This window comes from Acipenser ruthenus, chromosome 7 (genome assembly GCF_902713425.1).
Source record: "Acipenser ruthenus chromosome 7, fAciRut3.2 maternal haplotype, whole genome shotgun sequence".
Classification (NCBI taxonomy): domain Eukaryota; kingdom Metazoa; phylum Chordata; class Actinopteri; order Acipenseriformes; family Acipenseridae; genus Acipenser; species Acipenser ruthenus.
This window is the reverse complement of record NC_081195.1, coordinates 43742848-43766800: the sequence shown is the minus strand read 5'-3', so window position 1 is coordinate 43766800 and position 23953 is coordinate 43742848. Positions and strand designations below refer to the sequence as shown.

Here is a 23953-nt window from a genome sequence, read left to right as displayed (position 1 = left end):
TTTCTTATATTTCAGCTCCCTCCTCTAGAATATGTACTGCTGCAACAACATTACTGGCTTATATATATTAATCTCTCTCTGTCTCTATCTATCTATCTATCTATCTCTATATATACAGCTCTGGAAAAAATTAAGAGACCACTGCAAAATTATCAGTTTCTCTGGTTTTACTATTTATAGGTATGTGTTTGGGTAAAATGAACATTTTTGTTTTATTCTATAAACTACTGACAACATTTCTCCCAAATTCCAAATAAAAATATTGTCATTTAGAGCATTTATTTGCAGAAAATGACAACTGGTCAAAATAACAAAAAAGATGCAGTGTTGTCAGACCTCGACTAATGCAAAGAAAATAAGTTCATATTCATTTTTAAACAACACAATACTAATGTTTTAACTTAGGACGAGTTCAGAAATGAATATTTGGTGGAATAACCCTGATTTTCAAGCACAGCTTTCATGCGTCTTGGCATGCTCTCCACCAGTCTTTCACATTGATGTTGGGTGACTTTTATGTTTTCTTCCAGGACAACCTTGTACTTGGCTTGATTCATGCCAAAGCTGCCCGATTCCAGCCTTGCTGAAGCACCCCCAGATCATCACCGGTCCTCCACCACATTTCACAGTGGGTGCGAGACACTGTGGCTTGTAGGCCTCTCCAGGTCTCCGTCTAACCATTAGACGACCAGGTGTTGGGCAAAGCTGAAAATTGGACTCATCTGGGGGTGCTTCATCAAGGCTGGAATCGGGCAGATTTGTCTTTGTGAAGGACGCATGAATCAAGCCAAGTACAAGGTTGTCCTGGAAGAAAACTTGCTTCCTTCTGCTCTGACAATGTTCCCCAACTCGGAGGATTGGTTTTTCCAGCAGGACAATGCTCCAGGCCACACAGCCAGGTCAATCAAGGTGTGGATGGAGGACCACCAGATCAAGACCCTGTCATGGCCAGCCCAATCTCCAGACCTGAACCCCATTGAAAACCTCTGGAATGTGAGCAAGAGGAAGATGGATGGTCACAAGCCATCAAACAAAGCCGAGCTGCTTGAATTTTTGCGCCAGGAGTGGCATAAAGTCACCCAACATCAATGTGAAAGACTGGTGGAGAGCATGCCAAGACGCATGAAAGCTGTGCTTGAAAATCAGGGTTATTCCACCAAATATTCATTTCTGAACTCTTCCTAAGTTAAAACATTAGTATTGTGTTGTTTAAAAATGAATATGAACTTATTTTCTTTGCATTAGTCGAGGTCTGACAACACTGCATCTTTTTTGTTATTTTGACCAGTTGTCATTTTCTGCAAATAAATGCTCTAAATGACAATATTTTTATTTGGAATTTGGGAGAAATGTTGTCAGTAGTTTATAGAATAAAACAAAAATGTTCATTTTACCCAAACACATACCTATAAATAGTAAAACCAGAGAAACTGATAATTTTGCAGTGGTCTCTTAATTTTTTCCAGAGCTATATCTATATCTATATCTCTATATATATCTCTATATATATATATATATATCTATCTTCAAGCTTAGTTTTAATACACAGCATTAAATGACTTAAAATAACAACTGCAGCCCTGTACTATAATTGAAACCTGATCTGCATGAGGACCAGTTTATATGAATGCCAGTCTGTGTTGGAGTTGCACATCATGTGATTTGTGGGCTGAGGCCTTTATGCTCTTCCTAATCTAACACCTTTCAAAAAGTTGAACACCCATGAAGAACTGTTTTCCATAAAAGAAAATCTTAATATTTTGGTTTCTGTTCTTTTATTTAGATAGATAGATATCCTTTTTTTTTTTTTTTTTTTTTCAGGATGGAGCCCTGTAAAGACAATGGGCTCTAGTTTAAAGGCAAAGGCACATTTTCTGAGAGGAATAAAGCAAAAACTACATTCAATTTCTAAACTGAATTGTAAGAGAAAGCAGTTCAATTATTGTTTCTTGCTTGTTTTAAAACGTCATTTTTTTTATCACTCAGAACACAAGCTGTTGCATTTGAGCATGCTTTAAAAAAAGGTCCCAGTGCTTTTGTACTGTAGGTGGTTCTAGAGGCACATACTTTAACATTTATGCTAGAAAGAAAGTCCTACATGTCACATTGTAAATACTGTTTTCTTCACTTTATTACAGATGTTACATGGCAAGCATGTGATGGTACGTGTAGGTGGTGGGTGGGACACCCTTCAAGGCTTCCTGTTAAAGTATGACCCCTGCCGAGTGTTACAGTTCACCACTCTCGAACAGAAAATCCTTGCCTTTCAGAAAGGAGTCTCCGGTTCTCTGGACGTTCCACCATCCCCGGCCAGAACGCCTCAGCCACCTACTATGAACCCCTTATCAGCAGTTAATCTACAGTCCATGCCTTCTAAGCCTAGCTCTCCTGCTCCAGTACCTAAACTAACTACTAACAGAATGCCAACCCCGTCTAAATGCCCACATTCCCCTGCAACAACACCACGGCTAGCAAAAAAACTTGCACCACTGCAAAGTAAATCTCCACAGCTGCCCTCTACACTGACTGGGGATAGACCCCAAGACTCCTCATCCAAAAGCCCCTACTCTTCAGCCAGAACACCTGTAACATTAACGAAAAATCTAGAAAACCAGGCAAGGCGTCCCCAGTCACCTTTGACACATTCTCCAATGCTGTCTAGGCTGAAGCCCTCATCTAAATGTGCAACACCCCCAGCTTTATCTGTTTGTTCAGAACCATCTGCTCAATTCCCCAAGCCATCAACCAGGAAACCAAGACTCTTCTCCAAACTCACCCCCTCACCCCCCAGGTGCTACCCTGTACCCTCTGGATCAAGGACACCTTCAGTTTGTTCAGAACCCATTAATTCACCGATGTCGACTCCAAGAATGCCGACTAAAAAGGCAGCTGAAAAGCCCAAGCTACCTACGGCCAGCACAGCTTCACCAGCTTCTTCTGTTCATAGAAGGCTTTCACAAAGACGGCCTGGGTCTCCTGCAGCAACACTGAGGTTGAACACCAAAGGCGTTCAGCCTTCTGAACAACAACATCCTTCTTCACCTAGGATTGGAAATGCCACCAAATCAGAAACACCTGCTAAAAACAGTCACACTTCCAGGCCATTACCTGCTTTAGGTCGTGTACCTCCCAAGTCTTCTGCAAAGAACCAGGCCCCATCCTCTGGGACTACAATCCCTAAGACTTCAGCTAAAATACCGCTGTCCACTGATATAGTTGGTAATAATTTACAGACCAAAAGCCATCCTTCTCCAAGGACCGTTCTGAAAAACACCAAAACACCCAGAACTCCTACTGCTAATTCTAATAGTTCTCCGAGGACACCATTGTCTGTAGTTAAGATTCCCCAAACTGTAGCCAGAACTCCGGAGACTCCAGCACCCACAACACAGACAGCAGGTAAGACTGCAGCTTCTGCAAAGGGACCTCCAAAGTCTGGAAAAGCTCAAGGTTCATCTATAAAAAAGCCCTATTCAAATACAAAGATTGCTCCTTCTGTAACAAGACACCCTGCAGTGAAGACCAAAAGTAAAGATGCCTACTTTGAAATGAATGGCAAGAAGAAACAGAAAAAATAAAAATTAGAGTGCAGGTTCTAAAAACACAAGTGAAATGTGCTGCAACATTCGATTTCTCAAAGCTGATAAACAACTGTAAATATGGTGCTATCTTTTTAAAGAACCAGTGCAGAAAATGAACATGCCAAATGGTCAAATGGAAAGGTACATTGCAACAATGAGCTATTCATTTATTGTTGTTTAATTCAATAAAATGTTATTTGTTCATTGACGGTGAACTATGTCTTTATAGTACAATACCATGTAACCAAGACTGTAATTATGGTATAAGAATCTACAGTATAATTCATAGTAAAGGGGGGGTTACAATTTATGTAATCCACTTAACCTCTAACAATAGTATTACTGGTCCCTGTCAACTGAATGTCTTTTGGTTCTTTGCATAATTACTTTAATTCGTGACAGGCGGATGTGTGAAATACAATCATGTGCCTAATCAGCAATTAAACTTGGTAGAGGAGGCACTAGATCATGGAAATGTAGATTGGGCCATGCAGCAGATGTCTAGAAGTGTTATTACATGAACGTCTGAACATGGGCACGGTTCTTCTCAGCGATGTTATCTTTGTGCAGGCTGGTTCACAGCCTCTATAATCCTCCCTCTGTATGCAAGGTAGAATAGCCTTGTATACTTAGGTTGCAAAATTCACACTGGCTCCATTTCAAACTGACTTGGTCTGGTTAGTTTGAAACAATGTATCAGTGTGCTTGTTGTTCACACTTCTCTGCAAGCAAAGGGACTGAATTAGTTTGGTCCTTTTTCATTTTTTTTTTTTTGACGTCCAAGTTCGTTTGTGTTCACAATGCAGTTTAAGTGCACTCGGTCAGTTTTTTATATGGTGTGTGAACCAGATGTTTACTATATCCTGCAAGGCATATTAAAAGATGGCAGCTATTGATGTATTACTCTGGTTTTTAATATAGCATGTTTTAGATTCTTGCATATTGCTGTGGAAGAAAGCACTTAGGGAGTACTTCGCTAATTTATTTAATATATGTATTGAATGTCTACAGTAGGAGAATAATGCAGTTTACGCAATTCTGCACGGTTCTACTGTTAAACAAAATAATTTAAGAAAAGACTGAATATATAAGTAAAGAGATTTGTCCAGTTCAGCTTGGATTTTGGTGTCCGACAATTTGTCAGAGCTTCAGTTTTTTTTTTCTTTTTTTTCTTTCTTCAATTCACTGACATCGTAGCAACTTTTGAAGCCATTAAAATAACAGTATATAATAACAATAATAGTTTCAAAATTAAACTTCGGGTGAATTTATTGCAAATCATAACTTATTATTTTCTTTATATTATCATCTAGTCATCACGTTAAATGTACCAAATTAATGTACCATTAAACATATGGTGTACACTCCTAATTAGAATGATTAAACAATAATCCATATACACTGTTTGTTTTATTTTTGAATGGCGCTAACACAACCTAATACATTAGTCTGCCATTAACTGCAATCTAAAGCTGAAACGGTTACAAGCCCAGTGTTCCCGGGATATCTGGTAACCCTAATGTAGTTCCCAAAGACTTCTTTTTTTTTTTGCTCTGCTTGTTTCCTCTGAATATGAACTAAACTACATGCAAAATGCAAATGCAACTAAACTACATGCAAAATGCTTACTTACCTTATATAGTTTGCAAAGGACTGAGTCCAGCAGTTGTTCACATTGACGTTTAGCAAGCGAACCAGACTCGGTGCATTTGCCAAACGGACCGAGACCACCTCTTTAGGTGGACTCGGTGCGGTTTGTTTCTCAAGCGGACTTTGTTGTTCACACTTCACACCAAACGAACTGAACCGTACCGAGTGCTGACCAAACCCTCTAAACGGATCCAGTGTGAACACACCCTTAGACAACCTGCAGTGGGATAGGAAAGAACAATGTGGCAGCTACCTTGGATTTACCTTTGTACTTAAAATTCTAACCTAAAATTCTAGACTATAGGGATCTATAGATTTTGTTTAAGAGTGCTATAGTTTAGTTTTACTCTCAATTCTTGCTAAGCTAAGAGAGATGTTGTGGAAATGTTCTGTTTTTTGCATTAAACAGGAATTAAACATCTCCCTCTCAACACTTCCTTTACCAAATCTCTTCTCCCAATCAGATTACACTACATGATCATCTGATAGAGGTTTTTATTTTTTATATGTGTATTATTATTATTATTATTATTATTATTATTATTATTATTATTATGAATAGTTTACTAATAGTATTACTGATATTGTTAAAGGGTTCATAAAATCTAACAGGATTTTAATGTATAACTGCTACGATTTAAATATGTAATTCTTACTTGTGTGATGGAAGAATTTATAGGAGGAACAGTATTTTTACTGATTTCTTTCCAACAAGTTCCTCTGATTGCTTGGTAGAGTACTAATTAAATCAAAGTTATTATACAGCTTGAATGTATTTGCACTTTCTGATAAGAGGAATTAAGGATCATGAACAAATACTGGATTTTCTAAAGATTTTATAAATATATTTGTATATTGAAACTGTTATTTGTCTAACAACAAAAAAAGAACTTCAGGCATCAGTGGACATTATTTAACACAAACTTTTGTAATGTAAGATTGCTAGATGAAATGTTACAGCAGTCAACTAAAATCCTATTGTTAATAATGTTTAAACATGTGCTTTCTTGATTATAAAGTGCATTTACTACTAACCTCACAAAGGTCTCACCAAACGAATGCTCGTTGTTTTAGTTTATTTTAGATGTTAGGTAAAGGTGCAACCTAGATAAAAGGTGTTCTAAGTAAAAGTAATGTTAAAGGGCTTAATTTTGTACATTTCAAATTCATTTTGTTCTTGAAAACGTTGACAAACTACAGTAATTAAACGGTGGGAGGACAGAGTGTGTTTTTAGATCTTTATTTTTAGCTCTATGGTACATGGAATGGTCTCTCTTCTCATGCTTTTTTTTAAATAAAGCAGAGATCTCCCACATTTCAATACAGTCCAGAAAATGAGTCTGCAAATCGGCATCCTATTCATGAGCAGTTTAGCTCAGACAGGGCTAAGAAAAACAATTCCCCAGACCACTAAACTAATCTTACCTACTAAAGTTTAATACACATTATTTTTCAGTATAACAAACGGAAACTGTTTTTTCCTTTTTAGACAGACAAGGAAAGTATGGAACTGTACAGAACACAATAGTTAAGGCTAAATATGATTTTTCTTCTTTTTTTTTTTTTGAATGAAGCTATTTAATAAGCTTTTACTTCCTAATGCAATTTTTACTTCACTGGGCAAAACTACAGGAAACAATATAGTGTATAGTAAGCAAATACTGTTAGTTTTATACCTTTTACTGTTTTTTAATATTGTTTTTAAAAGGATTTGTCACTTTTATCCACAAGCTTTTACCATATTGTAGTTACACAAATATACATGTGTTTGTTTAGGAATGGTATAAAACTACTCTTACATGAAATTGTTTAGTAGGTTTGCTTTGTTTTGTTGCCAGCACTTTATTGTAAAATGACTTGGATTTATAGGGTGGGTATTTAAGCTATGGTGACATGCTTACTTGTGCAAATGAAAGTGGACAATGTCAAACATTTTTATTTAGGTTTTTTTTTTTGTTCCTTATTTTTACCAGGCAAAGGCTAAACAATAGTGTATTAAAAAATAAACATTTAAACTTAAAACTTCCACAGTTACAGAGGAAACAACTTCGACAGTGTGGTGGGTTGGCCAGTAACACAATCGGATAATAAGGATTGTCATACAGTTTAACACAAGCTACAATGAGCCATATTTTCAAAGGAGAAAAATTCTTGTTAATGTTACAGAATGAATATGAGAGTGCTTAGGAGGACTTGCGTTATATAACTTAATTGTTTTGGTTCTAGTTTTCTTTAAACCAAAAAAAAGTTAGTTAAAAGAATGTAGTAAACACTTTGAAAATATGGCCCAATATTTAAGATGGTATATATAAAGTGAAATAGCCTATTAGTTTCTTTTTGGTGCCATTAGACCACTGGCTAAGCCTAATTTTGTGTGCCTTCCATCCACCGCACACTGAAGGAATTTGTGTATTAAAGAAAAAAAAGAGAATTTCTAGTAGGTATTGAGTGCTTTTATTACCATGTTAAAACAACATTTTGCCACAAAACATCTGCCTATTAATATGAAACATATTATCTCTGTCGAAGAAGCACATACAAGACAGAAAATGAACATGCTTTGTCTGAAATATATGCACTAACGCAATTAACAAAACAAATTGATTAAATTACAACATCCTTGATGGTGATTCATCCCCCCCACCTGAATAAAAAACTAAATGAACATTAAACTACAACTACGATATTGTAATGTTTAACTCATGTTAGTGATGTGTTTTACTTGTGTGCTCTACAGTTAAAGTGGTAGCACAACATGGTTATGAATAGGATATTTCATTTCAGGACTTCCTCTGTAGTACTTGAGCTGCTACATAACATCAGTGTGAAAGATGTACTTCCTTCAGATTTCTGCATTGCCACAAAGGATGCACTAATTAGGCTGATTTGGTGCAAGTACAGAACAATAGAACCCCTTGTATCCAAACTGCTTTTGGTACGGTGTGGGCAAGGCTGTTCCGAGTGGTGTTGGAAAATGCTAGGAGACATTCCTCATTTTTGTAAAAAAAATAAAGGGGTTGGGGGGAGGGGGGGGGGGGTTCTACTGCTTGTACATTAGTTTGCAAAGCTATGTACTGGTTAATAAACATTTCTAATTGGTAAATCACCTTGGTTTTGTTTATTTATAGGGTCATCCTAGCTTACTCATGCCTAAATTGTAACAGGTGCTTTGTGTTTGAAAAGTTACTAATACATCTATAACATACCCTGTAAGTACTCCAAAATAGACTAGATAAATTCTACTGTTAACCCCCACATTTATTTTTCCCCAATGTATTGAAAAAAGAACACTGAAGAAAAAAAAAAATCCCTTTTACAGCCTTTCCACAATAAATATCAAGTCACGCTTCGACAGTCTGAGGTGGAAGGTTGTGTGTCTTGTACCTGGAAAGTGTAGGATTACACTACTTCTAGGTGCTTTTGTTGCTCTTGACATAAAACTTTAGAAATTGAATGTAGTGAAAATGACCATCCTTGTCACGGTCAAATGCTAAGCACAAGTCGTCCATCTCAGCAGGCAGCACATTGCATTTCAGAGTTAGAAACAGGGCATAGACAACTCTTAGAGGCACCTTTCCTGAGCCACTTGGATCACTGGCCCTTAGAATTGACTTGATCTGTTTCCATTGTTTAATTATGTGATTCCTCAGCTTAATCTGGGTCAGCGCCACAGGGTTCTCTTCTCTGGGACCTTTGCGATTCCAGGAAAAAGAAAATGCTAAACAAGTCAATACCCAAGATCGACATATTATAACAAGGAGTTTTCTAATCATATCTGTTTTCGAAACTACAAAGTATACTTTGCTCTAATTACAGTGGGCCACCATTAAAAACTGAAGGGAGAGGTCACTTACAAATGTAAATGTAGGGATGAGGATTTAGAGTATAGCAGAATTAATTTGCAATACTTGGGGAAAGCCTGCCCCCCTGTGGCAGTTAAGCACCAGGTTGGTGTTTTTTTCAGTCTCAATTCAGAAATAAAAATGGGATTAGGAAATCTGGCACATGCAGTTAAATTTATAATCTACAAAGTAAAATAATTAGTTATGCACTGATAAATCTATAAGCAAAGGAAAGTGTGTGGTTGTTGTCTCTAGAGAGTAAAACACAATGTTAGTCTTGCAATTTTTATATATATTAATACAGTTTGCTTGCAAAATGCATTTGCCAAAACATTTGTTTTCTTTATCTCTGTCAAGTCTGTTTTCAGAATAATAAACTGCTTTGAAGGCTATGACATTAATTATGGCTATGAAGATTGACATTTGAAGCTACAGTAGCTTCAAATGTCATTTATTTTTCCACCTTTCAATTAACTTAATCACTGTGGGTGGTTTTGAGTTCTGTTGCTTCAATACTGCATTTTAATCATTTTACTCTATAGTTAGAATCTACCTGGCATTATTAGTGCCTGTTGTAGGATTAGATTTGTTACTATGGCAACAAACAACCAAGAAGAACGTAACTATTCGACATTTAGCCATAATTGTTGTTACTATTGTATTAATCTTAACAAGCTTAATAAAATGCTTACTTCCCCAATGCTCAAACTCAAAGTAGAACAAACACCTAAACCAGCTACTTGAACCACACACGCACGCTTTGCCTACCTGATTCCTTCTCTATCTTAAGTTTGCTGAAATGGCGAAGAAATTTCCTCAGAGAAATGGCTTCTACAGGGTAGCTGATAGGCAAGCTATACCAGAGTTTCCCCAGTTCCATTGGAAGGAGTATTATATTCATTCTGAGGGGAACATGACCCAGAAATATACAGTGCCTCATCACTTCTTTAGACAGTGGAATGTTTCTTGGTTGTCTCTTCTTGTATACATTTTATGATATGGGGTTGGTTGGAATGTAAAATACATAAATATTTATAACTAACTTTATTGCAGCAGTTAAGTTTACAAATGATTAATAAAAGCATATTGTAAATAATGCCATGCAATGTTTTATGAATTTCACCATCATTTTAGAAGTTACTACTAAATAAGCAGTACTTCCCCATATAGAGAATGGAATATGGAGACTCTAGCCCATCCATGTACTAACAAAGAAGAGATGAAAAATGTTTTCACCTTGAGTTTAGAAACTATGAAAATAATCGGCCATCACACTGAAGCCATAAAGTACAGTATTAGGTTTTAGTGAAATTATACATATAACTGGCAGATCTTAGTTCATCATCTACATGTATATTAATTGATGATAGGGTAATAGTGGTTGCCAGGCGGTGGTTATTAATACCTTTGCAAAATGCTATCCAGCTTTTCCTTGTCTGCTGTGCACTCATCATTCTGGCAAACATTAATGAAAACTCTACAAAACAGACGGAAGTTTTTCTGAAGGAGGCTGTAGACAAGGACACGCAGCTAGTGTAAGAAAAGAAGAACAGCAAACTAGTTATCTCTGAAAACAAAGCAAAACTCTACACCACAATGACACCTAGATTAAGGTAAACAAACCCCAAGACTTGCCTCTGGGTTTTGTAATGGTAATAGCCCTTATTAATATGTTACTTTTACCTCTTGTAGAGGTCGTATCTTCTGTGCGTGACTGTATCTAGACCAATCCCCTTTGAAACTCTCTCTATAGCGTAGTTTGTCTGGACGGAAGTTGACATGAATGAGAGGGCTGCATCTTTCCACTTCTTCTTTTAACTCGCAGGTTGTTGGCCTGTATAAAAAAACAAACAAACAAACAAACCATTTGAAAATGAATAAGAAGCAATACTAATTCAAAATGATTACCTTTTAAATCAACCTTTGTTAACATTATGCAGCTTGGCTTGCTTATGCCATTAGAGACTTATTTTTCAAATTATTTTTTTCCTTTTTATACCTTTCTATTGACCTTTTATTTAGTTTACAGTCATTCTTAAAAAAAAAAGGTTGCATGCAACTGCAAATACAGCTGTAACTTACAGTACTGTATAATTTACCTGTTGTGAAATAGAGCGAAAAACTTTGTGTAAGAGATAAGGTTTGTTTCTTTGTCCCCGATAATGCTCACTGCACCCTGAAGTTGCTCCTCTGTCAGTTGGATCTGAAATGTCTTTTCAAGGATTTCCTTAAACTTCTCAAGGCTAACAAAACCCTCATCAGAGATATCAACCTTCCTACAAAACAAGAAAGGCAGCAGACTGATGGGATTCAGCTCATTTTCTGCAATGGTACACAAACAGGTATTGTTAAAAAAGCCATACTCTCTTCAATGTAACTAGTAACTTTTTGCAAGCAAAATTTGTTCTGTAACTGCATATATGGTTGTATAAATAGCATTTAAAAGAATACATTTAATAATACTGCCATAGATTATTCATGTATTTATTACAACAATTTGCCATTTCTGAAAACATTATTGTAGGAAAAACATAAGTATTAAGTATTAAAGAAAAGGTGCAGCTCTCTCAGTCCAGTTCTGTTTAGGTAATCAATATAGACGTGTAAGGTAAGAATCTAAGGGGGTTTGCGTGTATTCAGTAGTATTCTTAAATGTCGCCGTAGTTACCAATATTTTATTTCAGGATTAAAGTAGGTAAGGTGTTGCACAATATATAAATTACAGCTTTGCCATTAAGCTGTCTATCATATATCAATATGAATGCACCAACTGCCTTTAATTATTACTAACATCCTGGCTTCCAGTAACAGTATATTTGTATGGCTATTGAAGGTCACTATTGTGTTTGCAATGTCTCTACCAGTGTCATATTCTGTTTTGAAGCTCTTTGCATAACCATATCTACCTAAAGCGGCAGTGTTCCATGTGCATGTTCTATGTTACACCTGAATATACTGTAATCTATTAGTGTTTACTACATTCTTACTACTGCAGTTTGGCCTCATACAATCTCTACTTTTTTAGAAGTCAGATTTGTTTGCATTCTCAAAAAGGGGCATACCAAGACCAGACCAGGCCAGGCCAGGTTATTTTCCCTAGACTACACCAGAGCCAGCACCTTGACAAATACATAAATATAATTAAAAAAAAATATATATATATATCTATATCTATATATATATATATATATATATATATATATATATATATCATTGTTATCATAAAGCCAATCATTCTAGTACATTTTGTTCTAGGTGTCAACTGTAGAATTAGTCTTGTCACTTTCTCACTCAGCTTTGCTTCGCAGTCCCAGAAGACACACACCATAAGACACAGGGTCAGCTGTCATTATTAATATAATATTTATTTGGTATATGCTTCGTTGGGTTGTCTCTTTGTTACCTGAAAGCAGTCAGAAGTCTCAGGAAGAGCCCCTGACAGAGCTCAAAGAGACGCGCCTCGGCTTCAGAAGCTGTCAGCCCCTCTGCAGATCCAAGAAACGCTGTCCTGTCACTAGAGGAGAGGCACGACAAAGGACATCACTATCAGACTCGCTTATAGACACAGATATTTATCAGAAAAAAATTCCTACAGTCATTAATGACAGAGACCTACAGTATATGTTTCTATTTCTTTAAAGCTTTTGAGGCAGTTATGGTACCTAAAGAGTGTTAGATAGGCAGTCCTGGATACAGAGGCCCTGTGTTTCTCCACAGAGCAGCACTGGCACACACGCCCTTGTGACTCAGCAGTCCTGCGAAAGGGAGTATTCCAGCTCTCTTTCCTCTGCTGCTAAGAGAGAGGCTGTTGTTGTTTAAGAGAGTACTTTAATGGGGCGCATCTGGTAAAGGCAATCTGAGTGGAGTACAGGATGCGCCCTATAGCCTGGAGGTCGCAGGTTCGAATCCAGGCTATTCTATTGACGACCGGGAGTTCCAGGGGGCGGCGCACAATTGGCTGAGCGCTACCAGGGGGTGGGGCGGCTTAGGTCGGCCAGCATGTCCTCAGCTCACCTCGGCCGGGCGCCTGCGGGCTTGCCTGTAGGCTGCCCAGAGCTGCGTTGTCCTCCGACGCTGTAGCTCTGAGGTGGCTGCACAGTGAGTCTGCAGTGTGAAAAAAAGCAGTCGGCTGACGGCACATGCTTCAGAGAGTATTATAGCCTTGCCCCTTGCCCTTGCCTATTTTTGCCAATTTAGACCCCTGCAAGTTTAATATTGCATTTAGAAATGTTCATATGTACTCCTTTTTGTGGCTCCCAAGTAAGATTACTTTTCTAAACATTAACTAAATACTTTTAACAGTGTGCACTTATATTACTACTACTAGTGTTGTGCAAATACAAACTGACTTTTTGCAGGATGTATTTTGTATAGTATTCTTATGCATAGTTTCCTCTTTAAAAGCTGTTGCTTTGGTAACCATTTAAGAGATTAGTTTAATTTCAGAACTATAAAATAAAACTATTATGCTTATGAGAGTGGTATCAACCAGTATACATTATTATATTCTGGCAGTAGGGCATGATAATGTCATGTAAGGTTGTATATAGGAGCTGGGAAATCACTGGCCAAAAAGCTTGAAAGAGCATCTTAATACTAAGTGCATAATTGCAACTGAATCGATATGTTCACTGAGGTTTATGTATACAGCAGCTTGATCTCTGAATTCATCCACCACAAAAGCAACCATGTACGGGTATAAGGCTATTGCAATGATAAGGTTAATTTGGCCTTAGTCCCTTTCTTTTATTATAGTAGACGGTTTTAAGTGGCATTGGTTTGCCATTAGAAATACCAATAATTCTAATGCTGCAATGTTTGCTGCTGTAATTAGATGAAGGATGTAATGCTATCATATTTGGAAAATGAAATCAAGGGTTTCATTTTTACCACATGACCTTGTCCTGTCTGACGGTTTTGTGATTTTAATTGCCAGCATGCCGCGTACTGAGTAGCAAATAGCATGGCTCCATATAATTCACATAATGTTGGGTGTCCTGTCCACCAATCTTTATAGTTTTTTCAGTCTATACAATGATGTTCAGTACCCCATTATCTGTCATCAAGCAAACAGAAGCAGGCTTAGGGTCTATTTAAATAATCAACACAGAGACAGATCTCTTTTCTGCTACCATGTATTAATACTGCTTGTGTTTTTCCCCTTGGGGTGATTTATTGACTCACTTCTAACTAAATATAATAAATATAATGATATTAAAAAAAAAAAAAAAAAGTGGAATGAGCTTTATGATTTTACAGCTGTTTAAATCATAAAGAATAGAGCACCACAGTCATACATGATCAAAATGTAATGCCCCTAGATTGATATATATATATATATATATATACAGTGCCTTGCGAAAGTATTCGGCCCCCTTGAACTTTGCGACCTTTTGCCACATTTCAGGCTTCAAACATAAAGATATGAAACTGTAATTTTTTGTGAAGAATCAACAACAAGTGGGACACAATCATGAAGTGGAACGAAATTTATTGGATATTTCAAACTTTTTTAACAAATAAAAAACTGAAAAATTGGGCGTGCAAAATTATTCAGCCCCCTTAAGTTAATACTTTGTAGCACCACCTTTTGCTGCGATTACAGCTGTAAGTCGCTTGGGGTATGTCTCTATCAGTTTTGCACATCGAGAGACTGAAATTTTTGCCCATTCCTCCTTGCAAGACAGCTCGAGCTCAGTGAGGTTGGATGGAGAGCATTTGTGAACAGCAGTTTTCAGTTCTTTCCACAGATTCTCGATTGGATTCAGGTCTGGACTTTGACTTGGCCATTCTAACACCTGGATATGTTTATTTGTGAACCATTCCATTGTAGATTTTGCTTTATGTTTTGGATCATTGTCTTGTTGGAAGACAAATCTCCGTCCCAGTCTCAGGTCTTTTGCAGACTCCATCAGGTTTTCTTCCAGAATGGTCCTGTATTTGGCTCCATCCATCTTCCCATCAATTTTAACCATCTTCCCTGTCCCTGCTGAAGAAAAGCAGGCCCAAACCATGATGCTGCCACCACCATGTTTGACAGTGGGGATGGTGTGTTCAGGGTGATGAGCTGTGTTGCTTTTACGCCAAACATAACGTTTTTCATTGTTGCCAAAAAGTTCGATTTTGGTTTCATCTGACCAGAGCACCTTCTTCCACATGTTTGGTGTGTCTCCCAGGTGGCTTGTGGCAAACTGTAAACGACACTTTTTATGGATATCTTTAAGAAATGGCTTTCTTCTTGCCACTCTTCCATAAAGGCCAGATTTGTGCAGTATACGACTGATTGTTGTCCTATGGACAGAGTCTCCCACCTCAGCTGTAGATCTCTGCAGTTCATCCAGAGTGATCATGGGCCTCTTGGCTGCATCTCTGATCGGTCTTCTCCTTGTATGAGCTGAAAGTTTAGAGGGACGGCCAGGTCTTGGTAGATTTGCAGTGGTCTGATACTCCTTCCATTTCAATATTATCGCTTGCACAGTGCTCCTTGGGATGTTTAAAGCTTGGGAAATCTTTTTGTATCCAAATCCGGCTTTAAACTTCTCCACAACAGTATCTCGGACCTGCCTGGTGTGTTCCTTGTTCTTCATGATGCTCTCTGCGCTTTAAACAGACCTCTGAGACTATCACAGTGCAGGTGCTTTTATACGGAGACTTGATTACACACAGGTGGATTCTATTTATCATCATTAGTCATTTAGGTCAACATTGGATCATTCAGAGATCCTCACTGAACTTCTGGAGAGAGTTTGCTGCACTGAAAGTAAAGGGGCTGAATAATTTTGCACGCCCAATTTTTCAGTTTTTTATTTGTTAAAAAAGTTTGAAATATCCAATAAATTTCGTTCCACTTCATGATTGTGTCCCACTTGTTGTTGATTCTTCACAAAAAATTACAGTTTCATATCTTTATGTTTGAAGCCTGAAATGTGGCAAAAGGTCGCAAAGTTCAAGGGGGCCGAATACTTTCGCAAGGCACTGTATATATATATACATTTCCAAAGAATCACACAAAGATTATATATATATATATATATATGTAAAAACATTTTTTATGTAATATAGTATTGGTATATTGGGAGTATTATTGAATACTATTGTACTGCTTCATCAAAGTTATTCAAGACTTGTGTGAGTTTGTATTTCCATAAATTAACTCTAAAATCTGATACAATATACATTACATTTCCTTATTCAGTACAGTAAGAGATCATACATACAGCAGAAGTTTACAGATTGATTATTCAGAATAAGATTCCACTCCAGTTCTTGAAACTGGGCTTGGGAGTAGAAAATATTTTGGCTCATTTCACGCTTTATAAATGTGAACATGATCAGCTGTTTTAGTACACCTGACCTTGGCAGCTCTCCGTTATGGCACCAGTACTATCTTATCCCTTTATTGCCTTTCTTTATCAGCACTTAAAAATATGGACACTGTTTGAGAATATTCTGCTCAGAGACCTTGACGGAGTCTTAATAATGTTTTTAATAACCTCCAGTAACATTCTGCTGATTGAGTCTATTTTAGGCGTCCTGTAAAATGGAAAGGGAGACAAAGCATCTGTAAAGCAGAAACTCTTTTTGTCGACAAAGAATCACTTCAGTGACCTCCAGCCGATCACAGGTCTGTATTTCTTCCATGACTAATCAGGGTCTCTGCAACCTCCTGTGATTTTTTTTTTTTTTTTTTTTTTGTATTTGCACAGAAAAGATATTTTAGCATGTCAGGGTGGGTACCCTGATATTGTTTACAGTAGTGAATATGAGCAGTGTGGCTGTAGCTAGTTTTCAACAGGGGACTAGGTTGTCAGGCTTGTGTTGGAATACATCAGCCAGCCTGAGCATGCCCTGGCACATTAATAATTGGGAGAGTTCAGTATAGTATAAAGCCTGGACTAGATATGAAAACCAACCCTCTGTTTGTCCTACTCCCTGTAGTAAAAGCTGGAGTAGCATTGACAGCTGTCACATTACCTCTGATTCAAATTTTCCATTGTGTGGTTTAACACGCTAAGTGGAGACCTGCTTCCTAGTTTCTCCACAAACCTCTCGTAATGCACCATCCCATCCTTGGACCTTAAATTAAGCCTGCAAGAAAATCACAAAGTGCGGTCTTTCAGGGCAGATAAGAAACCACAGCAGTCATTGCAGGGTCACAGACAACTTCCACCAAGCTCTTTCTCTTTCCCTTGCCATCTGCAATGATGAATTCTATATATCTATCTATCTATCTATCTATCTATCTATCTATCTATCTATCTATCTACACAAACGTCTGTGTGTATAATTTTTAGGTGTAGTTCCACTCATCTTAAGCTCTTAAGAAAATCTAATCCCATTTTTTTTTTTTTTTTAATTATTAAGGCCTAAGTATTGTCAGCTAACTTGTCAACCTGGATATAGTATTTTGTTTGCTAGGCATGTATTTTAATACAGATTTGTGACAAGTAACCTTGAACCAGCCAGATCAGCAAAACCTTTACTTTTAGTATGCTTGAGCTAACACAGCAAAACTCTAGAAATCACTAGCTTAAAAAAAAAAAAAACATATCTAAAGGTTTCATTATAAACATCTGCAAAAAAAATAAATATACTCAGATGCTAAAAGTAGTTTACACACAACATAATCCTCTAGTTTCTCCTACTGCTTTCACACTTACATAGCTGTGGTCTATCAGGCTGCTTTACATTCCTTTGGCTAACAGGATTCAGTAGCTCGAAAGTGATAGATTGTGAGGTGGGAAGAGTTAAAGAACGTCTTCAAAATAATAACCGGGCTCGTGCAGTACCTCGCTAGAAGATGTTCTAGATCAGTAGCTCCCATTGGGATGTTGAACTGAGCCAAAACCTGTCGGAAAGCAGTCCGGGTAGCCTGTAACAACAAAGGGCACAGAAAATTCTCTTCTTCTTTTGAGGCAAATAAGCACGATTAACAAAGATATGTTGTGTGACTACCCCACAAAATCATCTCGCACTCGCATGTGTTATATTTTATGTGACGTATTTTGTATTTTGAACAACATATTGTAAACCGGTACTGATGTGTTAAGGTGTTACAAGTAGAAAGTATGCATTGTGTTGTATTTTCCAGCTGGTCAATTTATACCAGCAAAAAAAGGTTTAGCCAAGTTATCCAAACTATATTATGTGATTGTGCAATATCCTTAACCATACTACATTATCATCTTTATTGACAAAAAACAACATTGTTGCTGATAAATAAAAAAAAGTCAGGCTTACCAGTCCTGTCTCATCTTTGTCATACTTTGCAAATGCATGCAGCATAGAAAGACAGGATTCATTTAACTGGGAAAGAAAGACCGGTCATAATTTATTTAGCAAGAAAAATGCATGAGCAGTTGATAATATCTTTATAAATATTGATATGCACATATAATAATGGTTGCTGCGTTTTTCTTATTTATGTCACAGAAAATAGATACAGGGATTTTACTATTTTTTCTTAATCATTAATTTTGTTTAACAGTGTGAACCAATGGAAAAAATAACCAGGTAGGCTGGTAAATGCCATTTAAAACCATTTAATGGCAACATCTGTTGATTAGAGTATTTACTTGCACACAAAGGGACTATATACATTGATGCTGTGCTGCATTGGTTCCGTGGCTACAGTAAGTTGTCACTATGAAGGAAAAATGTATTTCAATGGAAGCTTTAAGGCTGATATACAGCACAAAATATTAGGACTTTATGATGTCATTGTATATGCTTGAAAGCTTTATGTATACAGAATAGCAAGGTAGCTTAATGTAAATATCAATTCAGGTGGCAATAGAACTCCACTCGCAATAGGAAACCCATTCCAACAGGGGAGTCCCATTCTATTATTTGTTTATTTAGTAGACACCTGTATCCAAGGCGACTTACAGAGACTAGGGTGTGTGAACTATGCATCAGCTGCAGAGTCACTTACAACTACGTCTCACCTGGAGCACAAGGAGGTTAAGTGACTTGCTCAGGGTCACACAAGGAGTCAGTGGCTGAGGTGGGATTTGAACCGGGGACCTCCTGGTTACAAGCCCATTTCTTTAACCACTGGACCAGACAGCCTCCTTAGTTCTAATGTACTGAGATCAATGACCTCTTCAACTCCTGAATTTGATGTTAACTCCCTCGCAAAACCTCTGAAAGATCTGGTTTCCTAGTAAAATGAATTGATTTGAATCAACTGTCAGTCTGTGATAATTGTAGTGCCTGAAGTTACATTCAAGGTATTTTCTTGGATCACAGCCATTTGTCACTGAACTAGTTCAAATGGGCTAAAGAGCAGACATTCAGTTTAAACATTTTAACTTGGGGATACAGATTGTAGGAAATAAAGGTGATCCAATCACCTTTTTTCACTCAACGATCCTAAGTAATGAATGTTGCCTAGTAACTGACTGGGCGCCTGACCAGTAGAAGTCAAGGAAGTGCAATGAAATTAGCTATCTACAGCCAATGCATGTGGGCATCCTGCACTCCATATGATAGGTCTTTAGTGGATGAGCCTGCACCCCAGGTAGAGACCCAAAACATGGTGTTTACAAATTACAGTTTGGCTGCCAAGCAGCGTGTGGGTGTATTTATTTTCTAAGTTTCAGTGGCCATCTCCTGACATTACAAACACAAGCGAGCCAAGCTTCACCTGCTTCAATGGGCAATTCAAATCTGACATTTTACTTGTACAAAAACAGTCAAAATAAAAAGGTCAGCTTTTATAAAGATGTTAACTTTTACTTACTTATTTGTTTTGCTTATTTATTTATCACTTAATTATTAACTTTACCCTTTTTGCGGATTTCTCATACAGTATTTATATAGCTGTGGTAAAGTGGTTTGCAGTGTGCAGGTGTAGAGGTGATGCAATGCATAAACAGATGACAAAACAACAAAGTTCACGGTCCAAACAATTCTTTATTTGTTTTAATCCAGGTCGTTTTGGCAACCTAAATAATCATCCCTGGCAATACACAGCAATATGTACTGCACAGTTTAAACCACGGGGTTCAGTCCCGAAATAATAAACACAGTATGAACGCACACTAACACAAACACGAAGTGAGTGCTTTGGTGCAAATGTAAAATACAATTTATTTGTGTACAATAGTGCAGTGCTGTCCGGGTTAGTGCTGGCTTTTAGTGACAGCTCCCGGAACGTTTAGCCGTCTAATAATGACAAACAAGTACAATAAATGGGCAAACAAACAAACACGGTCCTTCAAAGGTCCTTCAGCGGTTCTCTCTCTCAACCATAACAAAGGAGCAGTTTGCTCGGCCACATCCCCTTTTGCACCTTCAGCCACACCCCCTTGGTTAGCGAGTGCAATCGCTTTTCCTCCAATCCGTGATTGCCAAATCGCCTCCTGTCTGAGGCAATGACTTGGTGTACTGGGGTCCGCTCCCTTTCTAGATGGCTGACTTCCACCTTTCCCTGGAATGAATTGCCAGACCACACTGTCCGGGGCACACTGTTCCCTTTACACAGCACCCTCACAAGTCGGGAGGGAGATTTATAACCAAGATTCATTCTTTCTCTGTCACAATAGCCGATTTAACCTTCTTTCTAGATACTGGCAGTACATCTTTCTACAGTTGATCCATGTATTCTTAAAGCTGCTACACACCAGAGGCGATGTGATAAGTGAAACTGTGCAGCGATGAATAGAAACTGTACTTATCTTTCACACCAAAGGCGACATGACAGGTGACGCAGGGGCAACACCAGGGCAACACTGGAGCGATGCGAAATAGAACTGAATCCTATTTTTTGCGATTTGTCGTGCGACAACTAGGGAATTGACCAATCAGAGAGCATCAATGCACGTGGTCCAGCAGGGTGAAGCAATATCCAAAATGACGGAGGAAAATACCCAGTTTTATGACAAAGATCATTGCAATTATAAAGATACAGATTTGAAAGATTATATTGGAATCCATTTCAAAGGAACTGGATAAGCCTGGTATGTATGATTTATTGCCATATATGTTGAAATACAGTCAGAGAAGGCACTCATAATTACTACATCATGTTGACAAATATGTACCAGTCTTGATCATAGTTTTGTCAATAGCAATTTTGTATAGTTTTATTGATCTGGCAGTTTTCCAATCTGTCACATCACCTCTGTGTCGCTTCTGGTGTGTGTGGTTAAGTATCTTTCGCTCCAAAGAAAAGTACTGGTAACTTTTTTCACTGACTACAACAGAGCTAATGTTTCATTGTCAAATAAAAAAACTGAGCTCTCAATTCAGACCATAGTATGTAACATATTTTTGGGCATGATAATGGAAACTAATAATGATGGAATGTTTTGTGCATGACATAATGATTGCTGACTGGAGACTGCTGACTTCAATTTTTCCACAAAGATGTTACTTTAATAAACCATGATGATGCAGCTGTTTGTAAGAAAATGACCTTCTGTGAATCTTCTTTACTGAGCTGGAACTGGGTTATGTGCTTTTTATATTGTTTGGAATCAATTTCAACCAGAAAGATGTATTTTGACAACTTAAAGATCATAATTTCCTTTTTTTTCTGGAGTACTGAAGCAGTGTACAGTCTGTGGTAATGTAAGCTCCTCAGCCCACCCCTTTACTCCACAGTACATCTGTGTGGTAATTATTCAATTTTATTTTGCATTTACTGTGCTATTACCATGTTCTTTACTATGGGTTTCTGTGTTTCTTTTTGCTTTTTTACAATTCTTTACCTGACTTATATGTGATTTACCGTGCTTGTGTGTGTTTTACAATGCTTTCAAAATGATTTCCTACACTGTCTAGTGCTTTTACCATGATATACCAAAGTATAACAGGCAATTGCAGTTACAGTACCAAAAGGGGCAATGTATTTTGTGACTATTATAATACATAATTACCAAGTGTAGCCATTGCGGTGCATTCGCCTCGAGTTGTGGAGCAGGCACTTTTTGAGCTACGCACAGGCTCTCCAGGCACGCCCTCTGGCCAATGTGGACCTCCCAATCAGCTCAGCACCGGGTGAGCCTGCCTGCTCAATTGGTTGCCTTGGCGACAGTGCGGCAACATCTGGTTCACCAAGAGGAGAGTAACAGGCCTAGGCATGATGTGGGGTGTCTGGGAGCACGGCCCGAGGGAGCTGACCCACAGGCGCCGGATTGGAGTGCAGGGGACATGGTCTCCTCGACTCCTCCACCATAAATCTTGGGGATGGCAATTCCTCCTCCCCAGGCTGTCGGGACTGTAGCTCCTTCTTCTGCCCTCGGGATGGCAGCTACTCCTTCTTGGACAATAGCTCTTCAGACAGGCAGGCAGCCACTCCTACTCTGGCCTTTTGAAGTCGGTAACTCCTCCTACTTTAGCCTTGAGGACAGTAACTCTTCCCTCTCTGGCATGCAGGACGGCAACTCCTCCCTTTCTGGCTCTCGGGCAGGCAACTCCTCCCTCTCTGGCTCTTCACCCACATCTCCGTTGCTCCCTCAGCAGCGCCTCCTGTGGCTGCTGATCATTACCTGGTCCTGCCTCTGCATCCTAGCAGCCAACTACTCTGTGCCTATCCTGTCTTGACTCAGCAGAACCAGTGATGCCACTGTTGACACCATATGTAACAGGGGGATGTTACCTGCTTGGGTCGTCACTGAATAATAGTCAGACACAGAGCAGTGGGTGTTGACACACCGCACAGGCGCTCAGATTTAATAAACACACAGGTGCTGACACTATGATACCAGCAATGGTAGCCCTAATTTCTTGCAGGTGAAGGGTTCCGTAGTAGTTATCCTGTGGAGCGGACACTCTCCTCCTTGATTTAAACAAAGTTCGAGCTGAGGCGCAGACGCTTGTTGAGCTGAGCGCAGGATCCCTGAGCCTGCCCCCTAGCCAATCAGGACATCCCGATGAGCTCAATGCCGGGCGAGCCTATCTGCTCAGTTGGTTGCCAAGCAACGCGCCTCCTGTTACGTGTCCCAGCTGAACACATCCGTGCAAGAACCAGCGACAGGGTCTTCCCTGTCACACCAAGTTATACTTTATATAAGACATAATGGAAATAAAACAAATCAGCCTCATATACTCATATTTGTTCCAAAATACACTGCCAAGCATATTCTGAACAGGAGGTTGGATTTTATGTAGAGGTTATTGGAGAGTACATGCTACCAACATGAAACGTTTACCTTTGACTTTAAAACACTAACAACCTCTTCAAAGCTCAGATTTCTGACAGCTGATTTCATTCCCCTTCCTGTATTTGATTGTGTTGGTGGTTCACATACATCTGGAACTAAAAAAGACACAATTTTAAAATGTTATTTACTAGCTTTTAACAATCAACTATTATATTATATTATATTATATTATATATCTGTAATCTGTATTTAAAAATAAATAAATAAATAAATACAATAATGTACCTGGTACTCCAAGTCGTTTGATAAGTTTATTTGTGTTGATGGCTTGTGTATTATTCTTATTAATCCTACAAGGCAATATAATCAAACAGTTACAACATAGTTTTCTTTCTGTGTCAGCCAAATAATAATAATAATAATAATAATAATAATAATAATAAACATTATAACCAGTATTAGGTGTAACATGGCGTACAAATCTTCCAAAATACAGAATTGTCTTTTATTTGCTTTATCCCTTTCTAAAAGAATTCACCTTATGTGGATGACATTTGTAAACTTTAAATGCCCAACAATGTAATATTGAGTTAAGACAAATACAAATTCAAAAACTAATACCAAACAATTGAAGATTACTTATAATCCCCTTAATTAAATGTCTGGGTTGTTTATTTCAGTTTGGCACGCTGGTTATTCTGCCATCCTCATTAGTGTAATAACTATAGTACTCCATCAATGTTTCTGGAGTATATATATATATATATAT

The 23953-nt window shown here is 38.0% G+C and overlaps 2 protein-coding genes across 5 annotated transcripts in view; one reads left to right on the top strand and one right to left on the bottom strand.

Moving 5' to 3' along the window:
- LOC117415369 (GAS2-like protein 3) overlaps nt 1–4701 on the top strand; it is a 33456-nt gene extending 28755 nt beyond the window's left edge. Inside the window, exon 9 of one of the 2 annotated variants that reach the window (XM_034025620.3) lies at nt 2139–4701. In XM_034025620.3, coding sequence (XP_033881511.2) covers nt 2139–3578 — 1440 coding nt within the window. In that variant the 3' untranslated portion in view covers nt 3579–4701. Of the gene's footprint in view, nt 1–1821; nt 1899–2138 lie in introns of those variants that run through there. The other variant, XM_034025621.3, reaches the window with a different exon arrangement.
- Nucleotides 4702–7669: 2968 nt separating this feature from the next.
- LOC117414767 (uncharacterized) overlaps nt 7670–23953 on the bottom strand; it is a 30930-nt gene continuing 14646 nt past the window's right edge. Inside the window, exons 8-18 of one of the 3 annotated variants that reach the window (XM_034024561.3) lie at nt 23470–23534; nt 23233–23339; nt 18314–18379; nt 17863–17945; nt 17048–17161; nt 12477–12587; nt 11173–11349; nt 10757–10907; nt 10479–10603; nt 9842–9975; nt 7670–8922 (exon numbers count right to left, since the gene is read on the bottom strand). In XM_034024561.3, coding sequence (XP_033880452.3) covers nt 8642–8922; nt 9842–9975; nt 10479–10603; nt 10757–10907; nt 11173–11349; nt 12477–12587; nt 17048–17161; nt 17863–17945; nt 18314–18379; nt 23233–23339; nt 23470–23534 — 1414 coding nt within the window. In that variant the 3' untranslated portion in view covers nt 7670–8641. The remainder of the gene's footprint in view (nt 8923–9841; nt 9976–10478; nt 10604–10756; nt 10908–11172; nt 11350–12476; nt 12588–17047; nt 17162–17862; nt 17946–18313; nt 18380–23232; nt 23340–23469; nt 23535–23953) is intronic. The other 2 variants (XM_034024564.3, XM_059027025.1) reach the window with 2 other exon arrangements.